Below are 26,062 nucleotides of genomic sequence, written 5' to 3'. Positions count from 1 at the left end.
GAATCTGGTAAGGGCCTTTCACATGCACTCCCAATAGATTTATAAATTGGTGAATTGCAGCATTTGACATCTTGATTGGCAAGACTGTCAGTCATAGATGAAAGGGTAGCTAGTTATCCTTGAGGAAGAGGTTTCTCAGTATAAGAAAGTAATCATACACAATTCTGATTTGTCAGACTAATAGAAGATAAGCAGTATCATATAGCTGGATTTCATGAATCTTAAATCCCTGGGTACTGACAGAAAGACGCATTTGCAGGAAGATGCTAGTGGAGCTCACCCAATATGAGTATCTTCTAGGAGATGAAAAAAAAAAAAAAAGCTAAGGATAAACCCTTGCTGATGAACACTTAAAGTTAAGGCTAAGAAAGAAAAGCTAGTGTAAGACAGATAACTGCTGAGAATGGCAGGAGACTCCTGCAGCTATTGACCTGCATGCTGCTGGCTTGACTCTCATTACCAGCCTCTACTGCTGGGCATATGCCATGGCAAGCTCCTGCAGTCCCACAGGTATATGCCAACAGCCAACATCTGAATAGCTGTTGATGGGTCTGAACTGAACCCTAACCCCTGTCATTGGTCTGAACAGCCCCTCTCACTTGCAGTTAACCCTATGGTTGTACATCTGCAAGACGCCAGCCTCAACTCCCATCACTGGCCTCCCCTGACAAATGCATGCCTACAGCTGGCCCCAATGGTTACACATGTACACACTGACAACCAGGGCCCCTGCAGGTGCCTATGTGCCTGCAGTTGGCCCCAGCCTCTGCTGAAGGACCTAGCCTTCACCACTGCACATCTGCCTGCAACTGGCCCCTGCAGCCACCCCCCTCAACTAGCCCCATAGCTAGGAGGGTGCACACCACTGGCTATGGTCACCATCACTGTCTGGCATGTCCCTAGCCACTAGACTGGAGATGCCATTAAAGAATCCAACAGTCCTTGCAGACATTGTGGACTGCCTGTAGCTCCCACAAAGGATCATGTAACTGACGTTATGGACCACAGCTTTTGGAGCCAATGAGACACCATGCCACCTCCACCCATACCCATCTACACATGCTACATGCCCTCACACTTGGTATCCTGCAGTACTAGACCATGGGTCACAGCATGTGCCAAAATGCCCCCAACCATAGGTGAAAGTCTTTCCTCACCAAACTCATTCCATAAAATCTGGAAGAGATAACTGCTTCTTCAAATGCACAAACACCTATGAAGGTGACAGGGATCACAAAGAATCAGGGAAACATGAGACCACTAAAGGAATGTAGTAAACTTCTAGTAATGGACCCCAAAGAAGTAAAGATTCATAAACTACCTAACAAAGAATTCAAAATAATTGTATTAAAGATGCTCAGAATGCTAACAGAGAACACAGATAAACAATTTGATGAAGTAAGAAAAACAATAGAAGAATGAAATGATAAATTCCACAAAGAGAAAATATAAAAAAGAACACCAGAAATTTCAGAGCTGGAGAATACAAGGACTGAAATGAAGAATTCAAAAAAGAGCTTCAATAGCAGATGAGACCAAGCAGAAGAAAGTTAGTAAATCTGAATACAGATTATTTTATTGAAGTATAGTTGACACACAATGTGACATTAGTTTCAAGTGTACAACATAGTAATTTGACAAGTCTGTACATTATACTATGTTCACCACAGGTATAGCTATCATCTGTTACCATAAAATGCTATCACAATACCACTGACTATATTCTCTATGTTGTACCTTTAATTCCTGTGACTTATTCATTCCATAACCGGAAGCCTGTATTTCCCACTCCCTTCACCTATTTTGCCCATCCCTCAATATCCTCCCCCTGAAAACCATCTCTTTGTTCTCTATATTTATTAGTTGTTTCTGCTTCTTGTTTATTTGGGGTTTTTTGTTTGTTTGTTTGTTTTTTAGATTCCACGTATAAGTAAAATCATATGGTATCTGTCTTTCTCTGACTTCCTTCATTTAGTGTAATATCCTCCAGGTCCATCCATGTTGTCACATATGGCAAGACCTCATTCTTTTTTATGGCTGAATGATATTCGTGTGTGTGTGTGTGTGTGTGTGTGTGTATGACATCTTTGTCCATTCATCTGTCAACGGGTGCTTGGGTTGCTTTCACACCTTGGCTTTTGTATATAATGCTGCAATAAACATAGGGGTGCATACTTCTCCTTGAATTAGTGTTTTCATTTTCTTTGTGTAAATACTCATTAGGAACACAGATCATTTGAAATGATCCACTCAGAGAAAAGCAAAGGGGAAAAAAATGAAGGGGAATGAAGAAATCCTATGGGATTGATGGGACGCCATTAAGAGAAACAACGTATGTATTATGAGAATCTAAGGATAGAGAGAAAGGGGCAGAAAGCTTATTTTAAAAAAATATGCCTGAGAACTTCCCAAATCTGGGGGCATATTTGCACATTCAAGTTCATGAAGTTGCAAACAAATTCAACCCAAAGAGATCTTCCCCAGGACACATTATAATAAAACTTTCAAAAATCAAAGACAAAGATAAATCTTGAAAGCAGCAATAAAAAGAAGTGTGCTACTTATAAAGGAACTCCATAAGACTATCAGTGGATTTCTTAGCAGAAGCCTTAAAGGCCAGGAGAGAGTGGGGTGATATACTTTAAGTAACCAAGAATACTCTATCTGGTAAAGTTTTCAGAAATGAAGGAGAGACAAAGTCTTTCCCAGTCAAAGAAAAGCTGAGGTTAGTTCACCACCACTAGAACTGCCTTATAAGAAATGATGAAAGGAGTTCTTCAAGCAGTCATGAAGAGACACTAATTAGTAACATGGAAACATGAAAATATAAAACATATTGATAAATTTAATTATATAGTCAAATTCAGAATATTCCAATACTGTAATCTGGTAGTGTGTTAATCAGTTAATTCTAGTATAAAGGTTAAAGGACACAAGTATTATAAATAACTATGGCTACAATATTTGCTAATGGATATATAATATAAAAAGATGTAAATTGTGGCCTCAAAAACAAAATGGGAGGGGTGCCTGGGTGGCTCAGTCAGTTAAATGTCAGACTCTTGATTTTGGCTCAGGTCATGATCTCATGGTTCATGAAATCAAGCCCCACATCGGGCTCTGTGCTGACAGTGTGGAGCCTGCTTGGGATTCTCTCTCTCTGTCTCTCTCTGCCCCCCTGCCCAAATAAATAAATTTTTTTTAAATGGGAGGGTAAAAGGGTAGACTCTTTGTCTGTAACTGAAATTAAATTGTTATCTGCTTAAAATACACTGTTGTATCTATAAGATGTTTTACGTAAGCCCTATGGTAACCACAAAGCAAAAATCCACAGTAGATGCACAAAAGATAAAAAGAACGCAATCAAAGCATACCACTATGGAAAATCATCAGCTCACAAAGGAAGGTGGTAAGAGAGGAAGAAGGCAACAAAGAACTATGAAAACAGCCAGAAAACAATTAACAAGATGACATGATTAAGTTCTTCCCTATCGATAATTACTCTAAATTCATATGGATTAAAATTTCCATCAAAATGCAGAGTGGCTGGATGGATGAAAAACAAGACCCAACTATGTGCTGCCTAAACAAGAGACTCACATCAGCTTTAAGGACACACATAGGCTCAAAGTGAAGGGATAGAAAAAGATATCACATGCAAGTGAAACCAAAATAGAGGAGAGGTAGCTATATTTACATCAGACAAAATAGACTTTAAGCCAGAAGCTGCAACAAGAAACAAAGAAAGTCATTATAGAATGATAAAGGGGTCAATTCATCAAGAATTATGGGTTTCAGTGTTAACTGAATTCACATCCCAGCCAAGTTACTCATGTGAAAATTGGAGCACTGATTGGGAAGAAGGACCTCATTACAAATTTCCAAGATTTAGTGGAACTAGGAGACTAATAATCTCAAACCCCTGAGTCACTCTAGCCTCTCTTGCAAATGGAGGCAGTTTGTCCTCCTGTATTTGTGGAGACTAGCCTTCACTAAATTGAAAACCTTGTAAAAATCTCATCTGAGGCAACTGCCTTGGTAGGGACTCCCATTTTCCTGAAGATTCACTACAACCACCTCTTACTTCTAGTAGACTCATAACTACAGTCAGATGTTCAAATGCCCCAGCAGGGCAAATACAAAGTCTGACCAGGAGGAAATAGCTTTTACAGCAAAAGACTCTCAGGATTTGCATATATAGTGACAAAAATCCAGGGAATATGTGAGAGTATACTATAAGGGAGTTAAAACAAGGAGCACAGAATATAATGTTGAGTTGGTTAGAATTTATTAATATGGGTACACTTATCAGACATTAAGGATTTAATGTTCTAGCATCTACAGCTGTAAGTGATGCTAACCATTTATTTGGTAAACTCACTGAAACTTGGACTCCACAGTGGCCTGTGTTTTAAGTTGAGATACTGGAACATCCCTGGCATCGTGTAGGAAGAAATCCAAAGACTTAGGAAGACAGGAATGTTGGAGTATATTTATCACATTTTGGCTTGCACATCCACTCCCTCCAAGTATATCCTCTGAGAGGATTCTGGGAACATCCCCTTACCAACACACTGAAAATTATATTAGTGAGTGGGAGTATTTACATCCTTGAAAAGCTCTATAGTGGCTTTCTTCTGTAGGTTAGGCATGTGGGATGATCCATTTCCGAGTAGCAGAAGTTAAACATTAGTGTTTAATCACCAAAGACAAAGCAGGCACATTTACTATAAAGAGAAGTAGAAATATAGGGGCACCTGTGTGGCTCAGTCAGTTGGGCATCCGATTTCAGCTCAGGTCATGATCTGACAGTACATGAGTTCGAGTTCCGCATCGGGCTCTGTGTTAACAGCTCAGAGCCTGGAGCCTGCTTCAGATTCTGTGTCTCCCTCTCCCTGCCCCTCCCCTGCTCATGTTGTCTCTCTCTCTCTCTCTCTCTCTCTCTCTCTCAAAACTAAGTAAACATTTTTTAAAAGAGAGAAGTAGAAATATAGTGGTAATCAGATGCTTTTTTGACACTCACCGATCTTTGTGGCTAAATGATTATGATGGTTGTAGGAATAAAATAGATGACCAGCCTACTGAAATGTTGGTCACCAACATTTAGTATAAAAAATCCATATATGGTGGCCAAAAATATGACTTTAGTCACCACAGTAGAAAGTTCTGACCTCTTACCAGTTACCAGGCCCAAGCCCCATAACTGAAGGCAAGGTTGCATCCCCTTAAAGGAGGCTACTGTAGCACTGCCATTAGTATATACTGAAAATCTTCCTCCAAGTCTTCTTTACAAGGAGCTGTGGCCATCTCCTAAAATGACTGTGTGCCAGGGAAAAAGAAATATTCAGGTTTTTCAGGGATTTCTAAACATTGGCACTAAATTGATGTTAATTCCTGGGGACTCTAAATGCCACTGCAGCCCACCAGTTTAAGTGTGGGCTTTGTGGTGCAAAGGTGAGAAACTGAGTCTCTCTCTCTCTTTATGGAACAGCTTAGGATCATTTAATTACAGTTCTCAGAACCCTTGTTTAGGGGCTTATGAGTATAGAGGTTGCTGCTAGTTCCTGGTTGCTAGAAATCTCCAGTCCTCTACAGTTAAGGGGACTTGTCCAAGTGGAGGTTAGTGCCTCATACTCCACAGCCAATGTTGTAGCTGACTCTGGGCTGGTGGGGGTTGTAGAGTCATGAAAGAGTGGGGAGGAATATGTGGAGGTCTAAGAACATGGCTGTGGTATTCCTAGAGTTGCTACATAAACAACTGTAATTGCCTGTATCTTGTTTAAGAAGGCATTGTATGCTAGAAGACAAAAAAAAAAAAAATGTTACGATAGCACCACAAAGAGGGTAAAGAGGATGGTCTGGTGAGAACTCAGAAACTTCTGGAGGACACCTGAATCTTCACACTGATCTTTCTCCATTCTGACATCTGCATGGACATGGAAGACTTTGCTTGCTGGGATGTCTAGCAAAGTAATACTGAACTGCACATGGCCCAACATGAGGGTCTCAGGAAGAAGTATTGCTGCAATGCCCATGACCTGACTTGGGGTCCTTTAAGATTAGCACCATTTCTCCCAGTGGTGATGAAGAGTTTGAACACAGTTGAATTGGGGTCAATTGGTGAGTTAGGTCTTGAGGTCGTAGCTGAGTATTAATCTTGATGATGCATTGACCACCACCTGGTTTCCCTAAGGGAAAGAAATCCAAAGGGATTTTTGCCTTTACAAAAAAAGGCAGAAAGTAAAAATAGCATTCAGCGTTTGTTTTGAGGCAAGTCATTATAGAGGCAGCATGCATCCTAAGCTCCTTCCCAGGAGCCACACTCAGCTCAGCATTCAGCAACCGTAGCTTTGAACTGTGTCTGAAGCATCTGTGCTTTATCTCGACATATATTGTGCATCCATTAACAAGATGTGTCCTGAGGAAACAGAAAAGCCTAAAAGAGTTGATTTTTTGGGGTCTAGGAATGTTCAAAAATTTTTGCCATATAAATAAATGGTAATTGCTTCTTTGCTTTATGTCATTCTGGCTTGCAGAAGGTTTCACAGGAATGTCATACTTTCAGACAGTGGGGAAAACCTGTACTTTCTTCACTTGGCTTCCAAGATAACAATACTTGAGTTTTTCTTTCACTTCCCTAGTCGTTTTTTATGTCTCTCCTGTTGGTTACTCTTCTTTTCTTAGAGTTCTAACATTGGAGTGCTCCCAGAGCTTAGTCCTTGCACCTTCCTTTTATTTTTTAAAAGTTTTTAATTCCAGTTAGTTCACAGTGTGATTTTAGTTTCAGGTGTACAATAAAATGAATCAACACTTCCATACATCACCCAGTACTCATCACGACAAGTGCATTCCTTAATCCCTATCACCTATTTAACCCATTCCCCACCCCACAATCCCCCCGAGAAATTGAGTCTTTAACTCAAGTTTGAATCAGTGGATTAAGTAAATCCACAGAACCACTCTATAGTGATTTCATAAGTTCCTGTGTGTATAATTAGAATAGATACATGGTAACTGGCAGAATTTTCAGTTTAGAATTCCAGATCAGAATTTCTGATCATGAAATAAGGAGGCTTATAGTATGAAGGGTCAAGTTGTAGTCCTTGGAAATTCCCCTCCCCCACATATACATATACCAGGAGAGTAAACAAAAAATATTGTTTTCCTGGGATGACAGAATGGGGATTTACAGAGATTAGTAACACCAATAAAGATTTGAAAGCAGCAGGGAGTGATGAAACCTATCTCATGCCAACTTAACTTGCCCGTTTGGTCTGTGAAGAAGGTGGATGGATTTTGGAGAATGTAGATTATTATAAATTTAATCAGGTGATGTCTGCCTGCAACTGCAGCTGCTTTCTGCATGTAGTATCTTTACTGGAGCAAATCAATGTACCCCTGCTACCTGGTATGCAGCTATTGACCTAGCAAATGCTTATTTCTCCATACAAATTGGTAGAGAACACCAGAAGCTATTGGCTTTTACTAGGCAAAGCCAACAATGTAACTTCACTGTCTTGCCCCAGGGCTATGACAGTTCTCCTGCTCTCTACCATGATGTAGTCCACAGAGATTTTGAGCATCTTGACCTTCCAATCAGCATTGACTTGGTCCACTACATTGATGACATTATACTCATTGGATATGAGGCGCAGGAAGAAGCAAGGTCTTTAACTATCTTTATGAGATATATGCAAACCAGAGGATGTATGTATGTATGTATGTATATATGTATGTAAACCCCATTTCTGGTACCAGTTTTCACATCAGTCAAATGCCAGTTACTACATCGTTATCTCAGCTCTCAACTCACCCTTTTGTATTACTCTTTGATGCTGGAGCTGGGACTCTGAAAACCACATTTCTTTGCCTTGCCAGGTGGTCCTGTTAAGCTCTGTTAACTGGTGGCACCAGAGGGAGAACCCGAGACTGTGGGAGGGCAAGAGAATTGTTCCTTCCTGTCTACCTCAAGACTGCCTCCTATAGCCTTTTGGTTTCTGTGTGCTTTATGCCAGCAATGGTTCTTCATCCTGGTAGCAGCAGGCCCTTTCTGCAGCAACAACTGAATCCAGTTTGTAGTTTTTCTACAGTTTTGTCATTTCATCGACTCAAAGACATCAACACCAGCCAGCCATTGTTCCTGCCTTAGAGGTCTGGGTCCCACAGAGTCCCTCCTTTAAGCTCAGGGACACCGACACCAACTGAGCAGCATCTTCTCATACATCTGAGTTTCAACTGAGGGGTCACTCCTCTGTAAGTTTCTTCCTTTGCTTCATTTTTTTTCCCCCAGCTCTAGATGTGGTAACATTTGCTCCCTCTATAATACCTTGGATTTCTCTTTTTAGCTTTGTAGTCACTTCCTTCACTTTATATCTGGGTAACAATTCTTGTTAAATTATGTATTCATGGCACAAAAACAGACACTCAGATCAATGGAACAGAATAGAGAACACAGAAATGGACCCACAAACCTATGGCCAACTAATCTCTGACAAAGTAGGAAAGAACATCCAATGGAATAAAGACAGTCTCTTCAGCAAGTGGTGCGGGGAAAACTGGACAGTGTCATGCAGAAGAATGAACTCAGATCACTTTCTTACACCATACACAAAAATAAACTCAAAATGGATGAAAGACCTAAATGTAAGACAGGAAGCCATCAAAATCTTCAAGGAGAATGCAGGCAAAAACCTCTTTGATCTTGGCCGCAGCAGCTTCTTACTCAACACGCCTCCAGAGGCGAGGGAAACAAAAGCAAAAAAGAACTACTGGGACCTCATCAAAACAAAAAGCTTCTGCACAGAGAAGAAACAATCAGCAGAACTAAAATGCAACCAACAGAATGGGAGAAGATATTCGCTAATGACATATCAGATAAAGGGTTAGTATCCAGAATCTATAAAGAACTTATCAAACTCAACACCCAAAAAACAAATAATCCAGTGAAGAAATGGGCAAAAGACATGAATAGACACTTCTCCAAAGAAGACATCCATATGGCCAACCAACACATGAAAACATGCTCAACATCACTCATCATCAGGGAAATCCAAATCAAAACCACAATGAGATACCCCCTTCAGAATGGCTAACATTAACAACTGTCAGAATGGCTAACATTAACAACTCAGGCAACAACAGATGTTGGCGAGGATGCGAAGAAAGAGGATCTCTTTTGCATTGTTGGTGGCAATGCAAGCTGGTGCAGGCACTCTGGAAAACAGTATGGAGGTGCCTCAAAAAACTAAAAACAGAACTACCCTATGACCCAGCAATTGCACTACTAGGCATTTATCCAAGGGATACAGGTGTGCTGTTCGAAGGGACACATGCACCCCCATGTTTATAGCAGCACAATAGCCAAAGTATGGAAACAGCCGAAATGTCCATCAGTGGATGAATGGATAAAGAAGATGTGGTATATATATATACAATAGAGTATTACTCAGCAATCAAAAAGAATGAAATCTTGCCATTTGCAACTATGTGGATGGAACTAGAGGGTATTATGATAAGTGAAATTAGTCAGAGAAAGACAATCATACGACTTCACTCATATGAGGACTTTAAGACACAGAACAGATGAACATAAGGGAAGGGAAGCAAAATAATATAAAAACAGGGAGGGGGACAAAACATAAGAGACTCTTAAATATGAGGAACAAACAGAGGGTTATTGGAGGGGTAGTAGGAGGGGGGATAGGCTAAATGGGTAAGAAGCATTAAGGAATCTACTCCTGAAATCATTGTTGCACTATATGCTAACTAATTTAGATGTAAATTAAAAAAATAAAATTAAAAAATTATCTATTCAAATAACTGGTATGATTTCCATTTCCTATATGGACACTATTGAAGTTAGTAACAAATTATTAAAGTTTAAGAAAAATTACAACCAGGTGAAGGCAATACATGACTCGTTCATACTCTAGCTATTATATATTCCACCTGTACTAATTAATTTACAGTCATGTTACTTTGTAATATTCACTTCAAATGTAAGGAATTGAATTATTAAAAACAGAAAGTATGATTTCTTTTTCCCCGTTTTAACCAGCTTAGCTATATAAACCATAGTCTTTTAAGTGACACACTTCATTTAGTACATAATAAATGAGTTACAGGTGTACCGCAAGATAGTTACCTATCCAGCCCTATGAGGGCCTGAAAGGACTGGAGTCATTGGTGCCTCTACATAATTCACCCCTGGCCAAAAGCAATTTGTTCGAAGGATTCTCAGAGAGTAGCCCAAAATAATCAGAGACTGATGATCCACTCTAGTGTCCCCCATGGTCCCATAGGAGGCAAGCATAATTAAGAATTTGCTTTATTAAAGCAAGTATCCTTTAATAAAAGAGCAAAGCCAAGGAGTATTCTACTACCAGGGCATCACCTTCCAAAGCCAGTTGCAGTGAGTATTGCTGCTTGTCATAAACACTGAGCCTTAGAGCTGCTGGAAGAGTGCATGTTCCAGGTACCCAAGGGGCAGGACTCACAGCCTAAGGTGTGGCCAGGAAACACAGGGAGGCCTGCCAGATACTCCTTATGGACTCAACCCCCAATATCTCTCTTCCTATATATTGAATTCTTCCTTTTCTTCATGGCTGATATGCCCTTTTAGTTACATACAAATTAGCTGCTGGATTTTCATTTTAATAACATAGTCATACTCTGCAAATTAGAGTTTGACCATTATTTTGTAATATATAATTGATATGAAAAAGTGGATTATGAAACCAGTCATGTTATCATAAGATATTGCCACGTTACATTTGCCAGTAGGAAAAAAGTAAGAGTGATTAGTCAAATATAATTTATACTTGTAACTTTTTAATTGTTGTGAAAATTATTTTAAATTTATCACTTAGTTGCATGAATTATATTCTCATCAATAATGACTACCAAGTGATCATTGTTGAATTGTCTTGTTCAGGAATTATGTGCAGTCATTTTAATCATAAGACTCTACATTTCTTGTGAGACTAGTTTAGTGGTGAGCAACTCCTTTAACTTTTATCTGGGAAAATCTTTATCTCTTCTTAAATTCTGAATGATGACCTGAAATGTTAAATGGAATTCCTCTTTCTATTTGTTTTTGGTTTTTGTTTACAGGGAATTTTTTAGTACTTCACTGTGGGTGCGATGGCCAAGGGGCTGTCTGGGGTCTACTTTTGGGAAGGTGCTGAGGTGGGACTGGCTGGGAAGATGCCAGTGATGGTTTTATGACAGAAAGTGCCTTAATTTCTTGCTGGATCAGTGTGGGAACCAGGAACTCAAGGCTCCTGGAGGAATTGCTACACCCCCAGTGTATGGTCAGCTGTTAGGCTCTATAATGACATGAATAATGGAAGATATCTTTGGAAAAGGATACTATAGAATCTGTAAATTCTGAACTTGGGGGAATTTGGTCAGTAGGACAAAGAATCTGGAGAGAGATTTTCCTGGAATCTACATGACCTTCAACGCACACCAGTGGTCTGAGATGGTCTGGCCAATCATAGAAGCACTTAGAGATGCCACAAAGAGAAGAGCCTTCACCCTAGTCTCTCAAGCCTACACCTCCATAAAGAGCCAATGACTTTGCAGCCGTTGTCAGGCTCCTGTGGAAGAGCCTGTGAAAGGTACATTAGAACAAGGATGGCAAGCCCACTTCACCACAAGAATGTTTTGCCCAAAAAACCAGTTGCAGGGGCCCTGGATGTTTCCTTCAACTGGATCATTCCCTCATCAGAACCTGCCCCAATTCCACCAATCCCCAACAAGCAGCAGTTAGCCAGACTGACCAATTATGTGGCTTTCATCAAAAGCTGATATATCATTCTGAATTCAAGATCCACCTTCAGAATCCTGTATACTGACAAATATAGAAATGTAAAATTTTTATTTTCAATTTATTGGATGGATTAGCACCCCAGCATTCCCTACTGAGTATGTGATAAAATACATATATAAAGTATATTATATGTATTTTGTCCTTAAACATTATGCTGAATAGTTGTTGAAACAATTTTTGTTTTGTAATATTTGACAATTTGGATGGAGCCCGTCAGTATTATGCAGTTTATATTTCCTAGTGACTATAAAACACAGATTTCCTGCTTCATGTGGGACAGTGGTTGTCAATTGTTTGTTCCTGCCGCAGCACAGCACACCCCCCAGTCTGCACCGATGGTTAAGAGTTACAGTGATTCATGTGGGATTTGAGAAAGACTGTCCCCAGAGGCAGTATCTGAGCTGCTGAGGATTCCTATCCACCCTCTTCAGAGAATGTGCTCTCCTTTCTCCTCACCTCCTGAATATCACACACAGAATGCTGAAATGTAGATGAGGAACAAAAGACCATTTCCTCAGTAAAGCAGTGTGTTAACTTCACATCGTTTCCTGATAGTGTTAGTACATCCAGTGTACTGGCAGTGGAGGGTTTGTCATGAAAATGTGACTATTTAAGACCCTCAGGAGACATATTAGATGTAATATTCCTTGTAGGAGCAGGGAAATGTAGGGTGGAAAGCATTATATTGGCAAAGTTATTAAGATAAGTGATACACTTTGCCCAACTGTCCTGCAGCCTACTGGTTGCTTATATTTATCCTTTGGTTCAAGTTCTGCCTTTTGGAAAAAGAGTGAACAAGTCTTTCAGTTTTTGTGTGATGCCCTCTGAATATCTGGAGATGTTCATTGTATCTTCAGGTTATCTCCCCACACCCCACTTAATTTATTCTGCATTTGTTCAATAAATATTTATGAAAAAATAAAATGTAATTATTTAAATGAAAAGAAAAGAACATAAATGGAAGAAAATTAAGAAAAAACTTCACTAGTAAAAGCAAACATATAATAAAGGTAACAGATTAATCACTTATAAAGTCAGTAAGGAGGCTAAAACACAAAAATAATAAAATCAATTATATCTACAAAAAAGTAGTCAAGGGATACACAAAATAAAGATGTAAGATATGATATCACATACATAAAACATGCAGGGGGAGTAAAAATTTAGTGCCTTTAGAATGTATTCTTCAGCATACATGTGAACTCAAGTGACCAACTTAATATAGACCGCTAATACACATGTTATATATGAACCCCATATGTAACCACAAATTAAAAACTTATTATACACAAAATAAAAAAATAAACCTGAGCATAACACGAAAGTAAGTCATGAAACCAGAAGGAAAAGTAAGGAGGACAAGAGGATAAGAAAGGAACAAAGAATTAAAAAACAACCAGAAAACAACAAATGGCAATAAGTACATACCTATCAATAATCACTTTAAATGTAAATGCTCCAATCAAAAGACATCAGGTCACTTAATGGATAAAAAACCAAAATGCACCTATACATTGTCTATGATACTTCAGACCAAAAGACACATACAAATTGAAAGTGAAGGGATAAAATAATGATATTCCATGCAATGAAGGTGGAAAAAAGGTAGCAATATTTACATCAGACAAAACAGACTTAAAAACAAAGACTGTAACGAGAGAAAAAGAAGGGCATTACATAATGATAAAAAGGAATCAATGTAAAAACAGATTGACACTGTAAATATCTATGCACCCAACATGGAAGCACCTAAATACAAGCAAATATTAATAGATATAAAGGGAGAAATTGACAGTAACACAATAATAGTAGGGGACTTAAATACCCAACTTACACCAATGAATATATCATCTAGACAGAAAATCAATAAGGAAGGAGTGGCTTTGAATAACCCATTAGATCAGATGGATTAACAGATATGTACAGAGCATCTCATCCCCAAACAGTAAAACAGACATTCTTCTCATATGCACACGGAACAGTCTCCAGCATCACATATTAGTCCACAAAACAAGTCTCAATAAAAAGACTGAAATCCTATCAAGTATCTTTTCTGACCACAACAATATGAAACTAGAAACAAGGAAAGAAAACTGGAAAAAACACAAACACATTGAAGCTAAACTACATGCTACTAAACAACCAATGGTTAACAAAGAAATCAAAGAGGAAATAAAAAAATACATGGAGACAGACTTGCAGGTGCCACCATCCCAGAGTCGCCCATGCCACCCAGTCATGGTCAACCCCACTGTGTCCTTTGACATTGCTGTGGATGATGAGCCCTTGGGCCGTGTTTCCTTTGAGTTGTTTGCAGACAAATTCCAAAAACAGCAGAAAACTTTCATGCTCTGAGCACTGGGGACAGAGGATTTGGTTATAAAGTTTCCTGCTTTGACAGGATTATTCCAAGATTTATGTGCCAGGGTGGTGACTTTACATGCCATAATGGCACTGGATCCAAGCCCATCTATGGGGAGAAATTTGATGAGAATTTCATTCTGACACACATAGGTCCTGGCATCTTATCCATGGCAAATGCTGGATGCAACACAAATGGTTCCCAGTTTTTCATCTCAGTGGTTCGATGGCAAGCATGTGGTCTTTGGCAAGGTGAAAGAGGGCATGAATACTGTGGAAGCCATGGAGCACCTTGGGTATAGGAATGGCAAGATCAGCAAGAAGATCACCAATGCTGACTGGACAAATCTAATAAATTTGACTTGTGTTTTATTTTAACTACCAAACCATTCCTTTTATAGCTCAAGAGTACATCCCTTCACCCCTATCTGCTTGAAATATCCTATAATCTGTGCTCTCACTGTAGTTCTATGGGTTCCATATTTTCCTCACTCCCCTCCAAGTCTAGCTGGATTGCAGAGTTAAGCTTATGATTATGAAATAAAAACTAAACAACAACAACAACTAAAGTACATGGAGGCAAATGAAAATGGAAACACAATGGTCCAAAATCTTTGGGACACAGCAAAAGCAGTTCTAAGAAGAAAGTTTATAGTCTACCTTGAGACACAAGAAAAAGCTCAAAACAATGATATAAACTTACAACTAAAGGAACTAGGAAAAGAACAAGCAAAGCCTGAAGCTAGTAGAAGAAAGAAAATTATAAAGACTAGAGTGAAAATAAATGAAAGAGAAACGAAAAAAATCAATAGAAAAGATCAGTGAAACCAATGGCTGGTTCTTTGAAGAGATAAATAGAATTGGATAAACTTACACAAATCCATTAAGAAAGAAAAAAAGAGAGGATTCAAATAAATAAGATCAGAAATGAAAGAGGAGAAATAACAACCAACACTACAGAAATACAAAGGATTATAAAATAAAACTATGAAAAATAATATGCCAACAAATTGGACAACCTAGAAGAAATGGATAAATTCCTAGAAACATACAATCTTCCAAATGGAATCAGGAAGAAATAGAAAATTTGAACAGACCGATTTCTAGTAATGAAATTGAATAGGTCATCAAAAAACTCCCAACAAACACAAGTCCAGGATCTGATGGCTCCACAGCTGAATTCTACCAAACATTTAAAGAAGAGTTAATACTGGGGCCCTCAGGTGGCTCAGTTGGTTAAGCGTCAGACTCTTGATTTAGGCTCAGACCATGATCTCACGGTTCTGACAGCGCACAGCTGGCTTGGGATTCTCTCTCTCCCTTTCTCTCTCTGTCCCTCCCCTGCTCACTCTTTCTCTCAAAATAGATAGGTAGTAAATATATATATCTTATATAATATATAAAATATTTAATGTTGTTATATTATATATTAAATACATTATATTTTATATATTTATTATATAATATATTATAAATAATATAATTTATAATTATTATACATAATATTAATATAATATTTAAAGAAGAGTTAATATCCATTCTACTAAAACTATTCCAAAAAATGAACAGGGAAGAAAACTTCCAAATACATTCTATGTGGACAGAAGTACCCTGATATCAAAACCACAAAAAGACACTGTGCCTGGGTGGCTCAGTTGGTTAAGTGTCTGACTTTTGCTCAGATCATGATCTCAGAGCTTGTGAGTTCAAGCCCCACATCAGGCTTTGTGCTGACACAGCACAGCCTTCTTCAGATCTTCTGTCTCTGTCTCTCTCTGCCCCTACCCTGATCACACTTGCACGTTCTCTCTCTCTCTCCCCAAAATAAATAAACATTGAAAAAAAATTTTTTTAAAGACACTGTAAAAAAAACTACAGGCAAATATCCCCAATGAACATAGATGCAAAAATCCTCAACAAAATACTAGCAAACCAAAACCAAATTCAACAATACATTGAAAGGATTATTCACCACAGTCAAGTTGGATTTATTGCAGGATGGTTCAATATTCACAAACCAATCAATGTGATATATCACATTAACAAGAGGGAGGATAAAAACCATGTGATCATTTCAATAGATGCAGAAAAGCGTTTGATAAAATACAATATCTGTTCATGATAAAAACTCTCAACAGAGTAGATTTAGAGAGAACACATCTCAACATAATAAAGGCCATAAATGAAAAACCCACAGCTGGCATTATATTTAATGATGAAACTGAAAGCTTTCCCTATAAGATCAGGAATAAGGATCTCCATTCTCACTACTTTTATTCAACATAATACTGGAAGTCCTAGCCACAACAATCAGACAAAAGAAATAAAACACATCCAAATTGGTAAGGAAGTAAAACTATCCCTATTTTCAGATGACATGATACTTTATATAGAAAACCCTAAAGACTCCACCAAAAAACCATTAGAAGTAATAAATGAATCCAGTAAAGTTGCAGGGTACATAATTAATATACAGAAACCTGTTGCATTTCTATAAACTAATAAGAAAGTAGCAGAAAGACAAATAAAAAAAAATACTCCCATTCATAATTGCAGCAAAAAGAATAAAATACCTAAGAATAAATTTAACCAAGAAGGTGAAAGACCTATACTCTGAAAATATAAGACACTGTTGAAATAAACTGAAGATAACACAAACAAATGGAAAGATATACCATATTCATGGATTGGAAGAAGCAATCTACAAATTCAACATAATCCTTATCAAAATACCAATGGCATTTTTCACAGAATTTGAACAAATAATCCTAGAATTTGTATGGAACCACAAAAGACCCTGAAAAGCCAAAGCTATCCTGAGAAAGAAGAGCAAAGACTGCAGGTATCACAATCCCAGATTACAGGATATATTACAAAACTATAATAATCAAAACAGTATAGTAAAACCACAAAAACATATATAGAGATCAACAGAACAAAATAGAGAACCCAGAAACAGACCCACACTTATATGGTCAATTAATTTTTGACAAAGGTGGCAAGAATATGCAATGAAGACAGTCTCTTCGATGTATGGTGCTGGGGAAACTGGACAGCTACTTGCAAAAGAAAGAAACTGGATCACTTTCTTATCCCATTCACAAAAATAAACTCAAAATGGATTAAAGACCTAAATGTGAGACCTGACACCATAAATTCCTAAAAGAAAACATAAGTAATAGACTCTTAGACATTGACCTTAGCAACATATTTATGGATATGTCTCTTCAAACAAGGGAATCAAAAGCAGAAGTGAACTATCAGGTCTACAACAAAATAAAAACCTTTTGCACAGCAAAGGAAGCCATCAACAAACCAGAGAGGCAACCCACTGAATGGGAGAAGATATTTGCAAACAATATAACCAATAAAGAGTTAATATCTAAATTATACAAAGAACTTATATAAGCCAACGCTAACAAAATTATACTCTGATTAAAAAATAGGTAGGGGCACCTGGGTGACTCAGTCAGTTAAGTGTCCAACTTCAGCTCAGGTCATGATCTCATGGTTCTTGAGTTCAAGCCCCACATCAGGCTCTGTGCTGACAGCTCAGAGCCTGGAGCCTGCTTCAGATTCTGTGTCTCCCTCTCTCTCTGCCCCTCCCCCACTTGCACTCTCTCTCTCAAAATAAATAAACATTAAAAAATTAAAAAAAAAAATAGGCAGAGGACCTGACTAGACATTTTTCCAAAGACATACAGATGGCCAACAGACACATGAAAAGATGCTCATCATCACTAATCATCAGGTGAAGACAAATCAAAACTACAGTGAGATATTGTCTCACACCAGTCTTAATGGATAGTATCAAAAGATAAGAAATAACAAGTGTTGGTGAGGACGTGGAGAAAAGGGAACCCTTGTGCACTGTTGGTGGGAACGTAAATTGGTGCAACCAGTATGGAAAATATTACAGAGATTCCTCAAAGAATTAAAAATAGAACTACCATATGATCCAGTAATTCTACTAGTGGGCATTTACCTAAAAAAAGTGAAGACACCAATTTGAAAAGATATAAGCACCCCTATGTTTATTGCAGTATTTACAATACCTAAGATATGGAAGCAATCCAAGTATCCATCTATAGATAGATGAATAAAAAAGATGTGATATATATATATATACATATATACATATACATATTTATTATTCAGTCATAAAAAAAGAATGGAATCTTGCCACTTGCAACAACATGGATGGACCTGAAGAGTATTATGTTAAGTGAAATAAGTCAGACGAAGACAAACACCACATGATTTCACTTATATGTGGAATCCAAAAAACAGAACAAATAAACAAAAAGCAGAAATAGATTCATAAATATGGAAAACAAAGTGATGGTTGTCAAAAGGGAGGGAAATAGGGGTTCAGGTGAAATAGGTGAAAGGGATTAAGAAACTTCCAGTTACAAAATAAATAAGTCATGGAGATGAAAAGTATAGCATAGAGAGTATAATCAATCATATTGTAATAATGTTTTTAAAAACCCTACGTAAAAAACATTATGCTTATAGAAGCAATCTCAAGTTTTTCATTAAATTTTTGAGAAACTTTATTTGGAAGTTTATACAAATTCAATATTTAATATCCTGAATGTTTTCTTTTCCTCATTATATTATATAAATACAAGTATTTTCACCATGCCCCATTATAGTTGCCTCCCAATCTCCTTTAAATTTATCCCAGTGTGCTATACAACTATTATTTCTATGGATGTCATGATATGAAAAAAGGTTCAGAAGCACTGCTTTAGCTTTAGATAGGACTCTTTACGTGGGGCCTCTCAATGGATTTCAGTGGGTGTGTGAAATGCGCACATATATCTTTCTTGAGAGATAGTTAATACTTTTCATAAGTTCTCAAAGCTTAAGAACCAAGTGACTCAAGAATTTCAAAAGTTCCCCTATAATTTCATCCCCAAAGAAGTGATGTTACAAGTTAAGGGTTAAAGGAATTCCAATAGCACAACTAGGCCTCCATTATCACAGGTGGGAAGAATAAAGGTGCTATAAATAGAACTAGGAGGACTTCTGTCTCCTGCTCCCTCTTTTGGGACTCCTGCTCTTGGCCTCTCTCTTCTTAAATTCAACTAACATATTAAGAGGATTCTAGGGTCTTTTCTCTGTTAGAAGTAAATACTTCCTCAGATCACCAGAAAGTACAAACCAGGGTGGAATCCAGGGAAGACAGTATAGATTTCAAATGCTCACATTTGATCTAGCTCTGCAGCCAAAGCCTGAAAGGCAATGTTGTAAAATGTATATTTGCCCAGACCTCTTCCTCTGTGTTTCTAAAGCACTTTGCACATAACTAGACTTCTCCTATATATGTGTCTCCCTTGGGGGCCTAGCAGAGGTGACAAAATCCACAGTGCCACTCTGCCATACTGTCATTATTTGGTGTGTTTTTCCCTAAAAGGTTTTGAGCCCCTGAGAGATAGACTTTTATTTTGTTTTTAAAACAGTCTCTAGTATAAAATATACACTCAGTATTTTCTCAATTAATGACAAATAAATTAATGAACACGCACCATTAATTTCCAAATCTTAGTTTCCTTAAAAGGTTATATGCCAGGAAGAGATACCTCCTCTGTAAATTAATAAATTAATTTCCTGATACAAATAAACTTAATGTGAATCTGGGTACTTTATAATCCCAACTTTTTTATAATCCCAATTTTGACCAGGATTTTATCTTCTCAGATATGTTTAATAGAGATGTTCTATATCTTCCTACAGATGACACATCTCTTGACCACTGATCTACTTCTCTCACTGTTGAGAAAGGCATGAATCATACGTCTTTTTAGCCCTTTTTAGTCCCTTTTTGCTTGATGCTATTTTCTACACATAGGGTACACTCAGCAAAAGCTGACTGAACTTGGAACAAACTTCAAACAATAATAAAGTTATCTTAATTACATACAAGGCTTCACAGATTATATAGGAATTTACCATGCATTATCTCATTTGATCACAAGAATCCTGTGAGTTAGAGCTCCATTGTAGAAACCAATGCTCAAAACGTTTAAGCCATTTGCATAAGGTTTTACAAACTGGAACTAGAAGCCAGGTCTTCTGACTCCTACAGTAGTGATCTTTCCCACTGGGAGATTAATGGAATTCTCTCATCTGCCAAAAGAATTTCTTAATATTATGTTGACACAAAACTAGATAGGCAGTGTTGCTATCCTGAGTCAGTAAGAAAATCAACATACAAGTACATTAAGACCTATTGATCTGTATAATATTTTTTCTAGAACAATACTTTGGCTTATAAACCACGTGTTTCATTTGAGTTCATTCAGCTTTCAGCTATGTATATTTCTTACCTATGCATACAGCTTCCTGTGTGGTCTCCTAAGCATTGGTTCAAAGTTCTTACTTCTGAACTTTGTCTTGTCTTTTCCTGTTTACTTCGCAGCTCTGGGAAAAACACAGATTGTTTAATCTGTGAACCATACATCTTTGTTTAATTTTTGTCTCGCAGGCACTCTTGACCACCACCAGGGGGCAAAAGCCTACCAGCTGGCTTCTCAGCAATTCATTCTACACAGGACTGTACAGTACAGGGACCCTCAGTGTCTGATTCTTGATGGAACCTCCCTGCTAATTATTTCAACCGCAGGGCCCCAGGGAGAGAACAAAGGCTCAGCACAGAGGGCTCTAGTGGCACTTAACCATACAGCAGCCAGAAGGAGCACATGACAGTCCTGTCAGTTTAAAGGAAGCAATGAAATCCAAGAGAGTTTGAGTGACAAACAGGAGGAGGTGGCTTTAATAACTGCAAACTCCTTAATGTGTGTGTTTCCTCAGTTTTGATACATATGGTGGTATATTCCAGAGCGTCCACTCAAATTGAGAAATAGCTGTGTCAACTCTCTTTCTCTGTGTAAACAATCAATGATATTTGCATAGTGAGACTTCCCCCCTTTTTAAATCTTGATTTTTCATTACTTTCTTCGCTTATGGTCTGCTAATGGTTTTTTTTTTTTTTTAATTTTTTAACGTTTATTCATTTTTGAGAGAGCGAGAGCAGGGGAGGGGCAGAGAGAAAGGGAGACACAGAATCCCAAGCAGGCTCCAGGCTCTGAGCTGTCAGCACAGAGCCCTATGTGGGGCTGAAACTCATGAACTGTGAGATCATGACCCAAGCCCAAGTCCGATACTTAACCGACTAAGCCACCCAAGCGCCCCATGCTGACGGTTTATCTTTTAGATTGTTCCTTTAAAATATTTAATAACCTACATTTCACATTTGTCTATGAAATAATGAAATCTAGAGCCGAAGGAGAAAAAAAAAAAATCTCAAAGAGCAAATGCTTTTTAAGAGAATTTCTTCCCAGCGGGAAGCAAGTGGGAGGTAAATAGCAGGTTGGACCCTTATAACTCTGTGAGCCCTGCTTCCTCGGCCTCCCGGGCTCATACAGTCTCTCTCACCTTAGGAATAATGAATGAGTGAGTCCTTAGGGGCCAGGGTAATAGAGGAAGTGTGAGGGTACCTACCATGAAGCTTCTCAGGGTATAATATGAAAAAGCTTTCTTTCTTTCATGAAGTCGCATCATAAAACATGGACTCTGAGATAGAGGGTGGTACAGCTTTGAAAAAGCCCCCGAGAGCCGGGTCAAAGGGGGATAAACTCGTCTCCTGGTCGCGCCACGAGGGTCTCCAGTCCAGTAAGTCTCACTCCCGCCTAGCGAAAGCCTTTGAAGCCCCGCGGAGCCCTTTCCCACCAGACAACGTGTTTGCCTCAGGATTTTCACCTCAGTTTCCTTTCTCTAAGATCGGTTAAGCTGCGCGCCCCCACCTCATAAAATGGTCGTCTCTCGGGAGTGGGGACTCCAAAGGCTCCCAGAACCGGGGCCCCTCCCCCCATCCCAGTTCACAGCCTCCGGGCGCGGGCAAACCGCGCGATTCCAGAGCAAAGGAGGAAACCCAGGAAGGGGCGGCGGTCAGAGGAGCAAACAACCGGCCGGCTTCCGGCAACTCAAGGGTTACGGCGAGGCGGCGGCGCGCGCCGAGGGGAGAGGCGGTTGCTGACAGGTGGCGCCTGCGCACTGGGAGCGCTCATTGTGCCCCGCTGCTGCCGAACCGCCCGCCCGCCCGCCCGCCCGCCGCCCGTTCGGCGCGTCAGTCGGCGAGAGTCCGGTGGTGGGTGCGGAGCCTGCGGCCGTTCCCTCGGCCTCTTCCTCCTCCCCGTTCCCCTCACCCCCCTCCCACACCCCTTTCCCCATCCCGGCTCCGTCACCCTCCCGCCCCCCATACTCAGGACAAGAATGCCCTGCCCGGAACAACCTAGCAGCGCCTAGATGGCTTTGGTCACGGTCCAGCGGTCGCCTACCCCCAGCACCACCTCCAGCCCCTGCGCCTCGGTGAGTCCCACCCGGCGGCCGCTCCGCTCGCTTCTGTCACTGCGGCTCCGCTTTGCCTCAGCGGGTCCCGCCGAGCGCCACTGCGCACGCGCCGCGCCGCTTCCCAGGCCTTGGCACTCGGCTGCCGCGAACCCCCCACACCCCCCATCTTTAAGACGAGCTACGGGACCTACGGGACGTTGGTTTTTGCCCCCATCACTCTGAACACCTGGCTCTCACAGTCCTCGCCCCGAACCCCCACCCCCGTGGCATGCTTTCCTACGGCTTGAACACTTCCTTTCGCGAATGAGTCATTCTTGCTTTTCACCCTCCCCATTCCTTGTACCCTCTGTTGCTCTGCTGCAGGGAGAGGACCATGGGACTCCTGCGTTGCCCCTAACACACACCACATCCCTATACCCACACCCATTTCATGGACTCGTTCAGTATTCCCACCCTGCAACCCCTTCTTCAGGCTCTCCGGGGTATGTGCCTTCCCTCTAGTCACTTGCTGTCTTTCTTGGGCTCTGGTACTGTTTGGGCTTCATTGGATTGCTGAGCTGGTAGTTACTCCTTGGTTTCTTCCCTCCTCTCCAGCAGAGAGGTCTCTTTCTTGGACGTCTTACCTTTTCTCTAAGTAGTCCTGAAGCATCTGGCGCTGTTTGATAACCAGGGCCAATTCATTTACATCTTACAGGTATTAATGCCTTGCACTCATTGCTCATGATCGTTCTTGTTCTTGGGTCGTGTTTGTATGCTTCAGATGCGTATGCCAGTGAAGCATGCTTCCAGAAGGAAAATACCCAATAACCAGCCTTTTCCTGCTGGGCCCTTCTTTGGCTTGGCTCCTAGCCCCACCTCCATCCCTTTACACCCCACTCTTTTAGGCTTTATTCTTGAAAATGCTTATTTAAAAAATAAAATATTGCATCAGTGGGGCGAAATGGGATCTTTAAAACATGCAAATGTTGTAGAAGGAAATAGAATGAAAATAATGAGCAACTGGAAAAGCCATCTTGAACTTCCTACAGAATTGTAATTTTTAAAACTGTGTTGGTGGATTTAGTAGTTTCAAGTTGCCAAAAGGTATTCACTAAACACTGTACCACCCTTCACTGTAAAACATCAGGTTATTCTTTATATTTATATGTTCACTGAGCTGTGGGCTTTGATATCTTGAAAATACAGTGACTTGTGATTTCAACATAGTTTCCTGAATTTCAAAATTTTGTTCTGTATAGTGGTGGTTTCTTTTTTTTTTCCCCTGAGCTTTCTTGTGAATTTTGTGTGACCAAATTGACAATTATATCCTAATTCTAGAAGTGATTATATTTCGGGGGTTAACTTGTATTGTTGCAGAGAGCAGAACTAGGATCCTTGGGTAGAAGTTCAGGGAGGCAGATTTTCAATGATTGTAAGGAAGAAGAATCTTGTAACAGTGGAGTGGACTGCCTTGCAAAAATAGTGAATGTCCGTTGCTTAAAGTATTAAAAGAAAAGATGGAGGACCTTTTGCCTGGAAGTTAGTATAAAGAATTCCTGCAGTGAGGGACTTCTAAGGCCTTTTCCAACTCTTAAGATTTTGTGATTTGAGAATAGTTGCACTTCAAAGGTGGTAAAACGTTTTTAAGGTCCTCTGAAGACAAGTATCATAGGATAGAAATTTAGTAAAATTTATTTATATGTAGTACTTTATGCTAGATTTTGGAAAGTTAACATTCCATCAGACCATTTTACTTCTCTTTACTAGTAAACCCTTTGAGAATAGTGGTCACCAGGTGTGATTTTGGCTGAGAAAGCAACTGAAAGTTAGTAGAGTCATGCAAATAAATACACTATAAACCAGTATTATAGTAACATCATTTCCCCTGGGCATTGTTCAAAACAGTTTATGCTATAATAATAATATACATACATGTATCGAGTTATCATACTAAATTCCTTGAGGTGAATGATTAGTATACAATAAGGCCATATCTACTTGATATGACTTAATTAGCCAAAACTTAGTTATTAGAATATTGAGGTATAGTAATAGTCACTTTTGAGATAGGTAATTAAATTGATCATGTGGTAAGCTCAGTTGTTGAGCTGATATTTCTATGTCTACTTACCATGGTAACTTGGTTATTTCAGTTGTGTATGCATGGCCCTCGGAATCCTGGGATGTGTGTGTGTGTAACACTCAATAGTGTTTGTATGACTGATAAGCCAGTTACCTTTCCCTTTAAATTGTCTTCCTATTTCACTTCATCCAGCGCTGTGTTCAGCAGAGTTGTCTTGTGGTTCTTGTATTCCGATATTTGGCTGCTGTCTGACCTGCATATATTTGCTCTTGCATCTCTTGCTGCATGAATAGGTTAAGTTGTTTGTTTTAAAAGTAAAAGAGAGCAAAAAGAATCTAGAGAACCATGAAAGTAGAGATTTAATTTTGTGAGACTGGAGATTTAGATTTTTTAATTAATAATTTTAAGCATTTCATTTTACTTTTTCACTATGGGAGGTGTAGGACATTTTAATACTGTCAGCTTTTCAATATTCATTTTGGGGATTAAAAAAATCTATTGATCATCTACTGGGTATGTGTGGCTGTTATAGATACTAACATGTATAAGACATTGACCCTGTCTATCAGGATCATGTAATCTTGGAGGGGGCAGAAAGAACAAATGTGAGATGAGAGGGTAGAAAAGGAGAGCGAGGGAAATGATACCGCATGTATATGAATAGCTGGTTTGTAATGGCCAGTATTGTCTGAATTCAGATTAAGATAAATTCACTACTGGCAATAGTAGAAGTAACAGTATCTCACATCTCTTGGGTTTTTGTCTGTGCCAGGCATCATGCCAAGTGCTTTACGTGGATTAACTCATTTACTCCTCACAATATGTCCAAAGGAAATTGCTATTATCCCTATCTTACAGATGAAGAAACTGAAGCAAAGAGCCATTAAGGAATGTGCCCAGTGTCACTTAGCTGTTGAAGATTTGTCTAACTTTAGAATTTTCCATCTGGTAATCAAAGAAAAGTACACATAGTAGGTGGATCTCAAACTAGGCCTTTAAGGATGGGTAGAATATTTATAGGCTGGGATAGAAGCTGGGAAGTAGAGAGTATTCCAGGTGGAGAGAAGCTATATTCCCAACACTTACAGGCAGAAAAGTACAAGGCATATCTGAAGGACTTAACTAGACCAGTTTGAAGAAGGATTTCTTTGGAAGAGTAGTAAGAGATAAAAGTGAAGAGGAAGCTGGGACTGCATAGAGACTCCTGAGCTTAGGAGGTTGAACTTGATGGGGAAGGTAATGGAGAGTCTTCAGAGGTTTTGAGCAGATATAATCACAGTGGTGTTTTCAGAAAATTGATCTGGCAGCTGTTGCCAGAGAGATTTGAGAGAGGCAAAGGAAGGCCATGAGTGGAACCAGTTAGAGGCTATTGTGGTAGCTCAGGTGTAAGATAAAAAGGCCTAAACTGGGGATGTGAACTGGTAGTGGAAAGAAAGGGACAGATGTGA

General features: G+C 39.3%; 2 protein-coding genes and 2 pseudogenes across 10 annotated transcripts in view; 3 read left to right on the top strand and 1 right to left on the bottom strand.

Moving 5' to 3' along the window:
• EFCAB5 (EF-hand calcium binding domain 5) overlaps positions 1-22,222 on the bottom strand; it is a 184,280-nt gene extending 162,058 nt beyond the window's left edge. For 7 of the 8 annotated variants that reach the window (XM_049637931.1, XM_049637930.1, XM_049637933.1 and 4 more), the window contains exons 1-2: positions 21,704-22,222; positions 20,530-20,623 (exon numbers count right to left, since the gene is read on the bottom strand). The gene's annotated coding sequence lies outside the window, so the exon portion shown is untranslated. The remainder of the gene's footprint in view (positions 1-20,529; positions 20,624-21,703) is intronic. The other variant, XM_049637935.1, reaches the window with a different exon arrangement.
• On the top strand, positions 11,252-11,811 carry LOC125927539 (COP9 signalosome complex subunit 8-like; annotated as a pseudogene).
• LOC125927537 (peptidyl-prolyl cis-trans isomerase A-like) lies at positions 14,054-15,138 on the top strand (annotated as a pseudogene).
• A 140-nt stretch (positions 22,223-22,362) lies between the features above and the next one.
• The window catches only part of SSH2 (slingshot protein phosphatase 2), a 255,079-nt gene continuing 251,379 nt past the window's right edge, over positions 22,363-26,062 (top strand). For both annotated transcript variants that reach the window (XM_049637946.1, XM_049637944.1), the window contains exon 1: positions 22,363-22,570. In XM_049637946.1, the coding sequence (XP_049493903.1) occupies positions 22,508-22,570 (63 nt within the window). In that variant the 5' untranslated portion in view covers positions 22,363-22,507. The remainder of the gene's footprint in view (positions 22,571-26,062) is intronic.

The sequence above is a fragment of the Panthera uncia genome, chromosome E1, assembly GCF_023721935.1.
Source record: "Panthera uncia isolate 11264 chromosome E1, Puncia_PCG_1.0, whole genome shotgun sequence".
Taxonomy (NCBI): Eukaryota; Metazoa; Chordata; class Mammalia; order Carnivora; family Felidae; genus Panthera; species Panthera uncia.
This window is presented reverse-complemented; position numbering and strand designations above follow the sequence as displayed.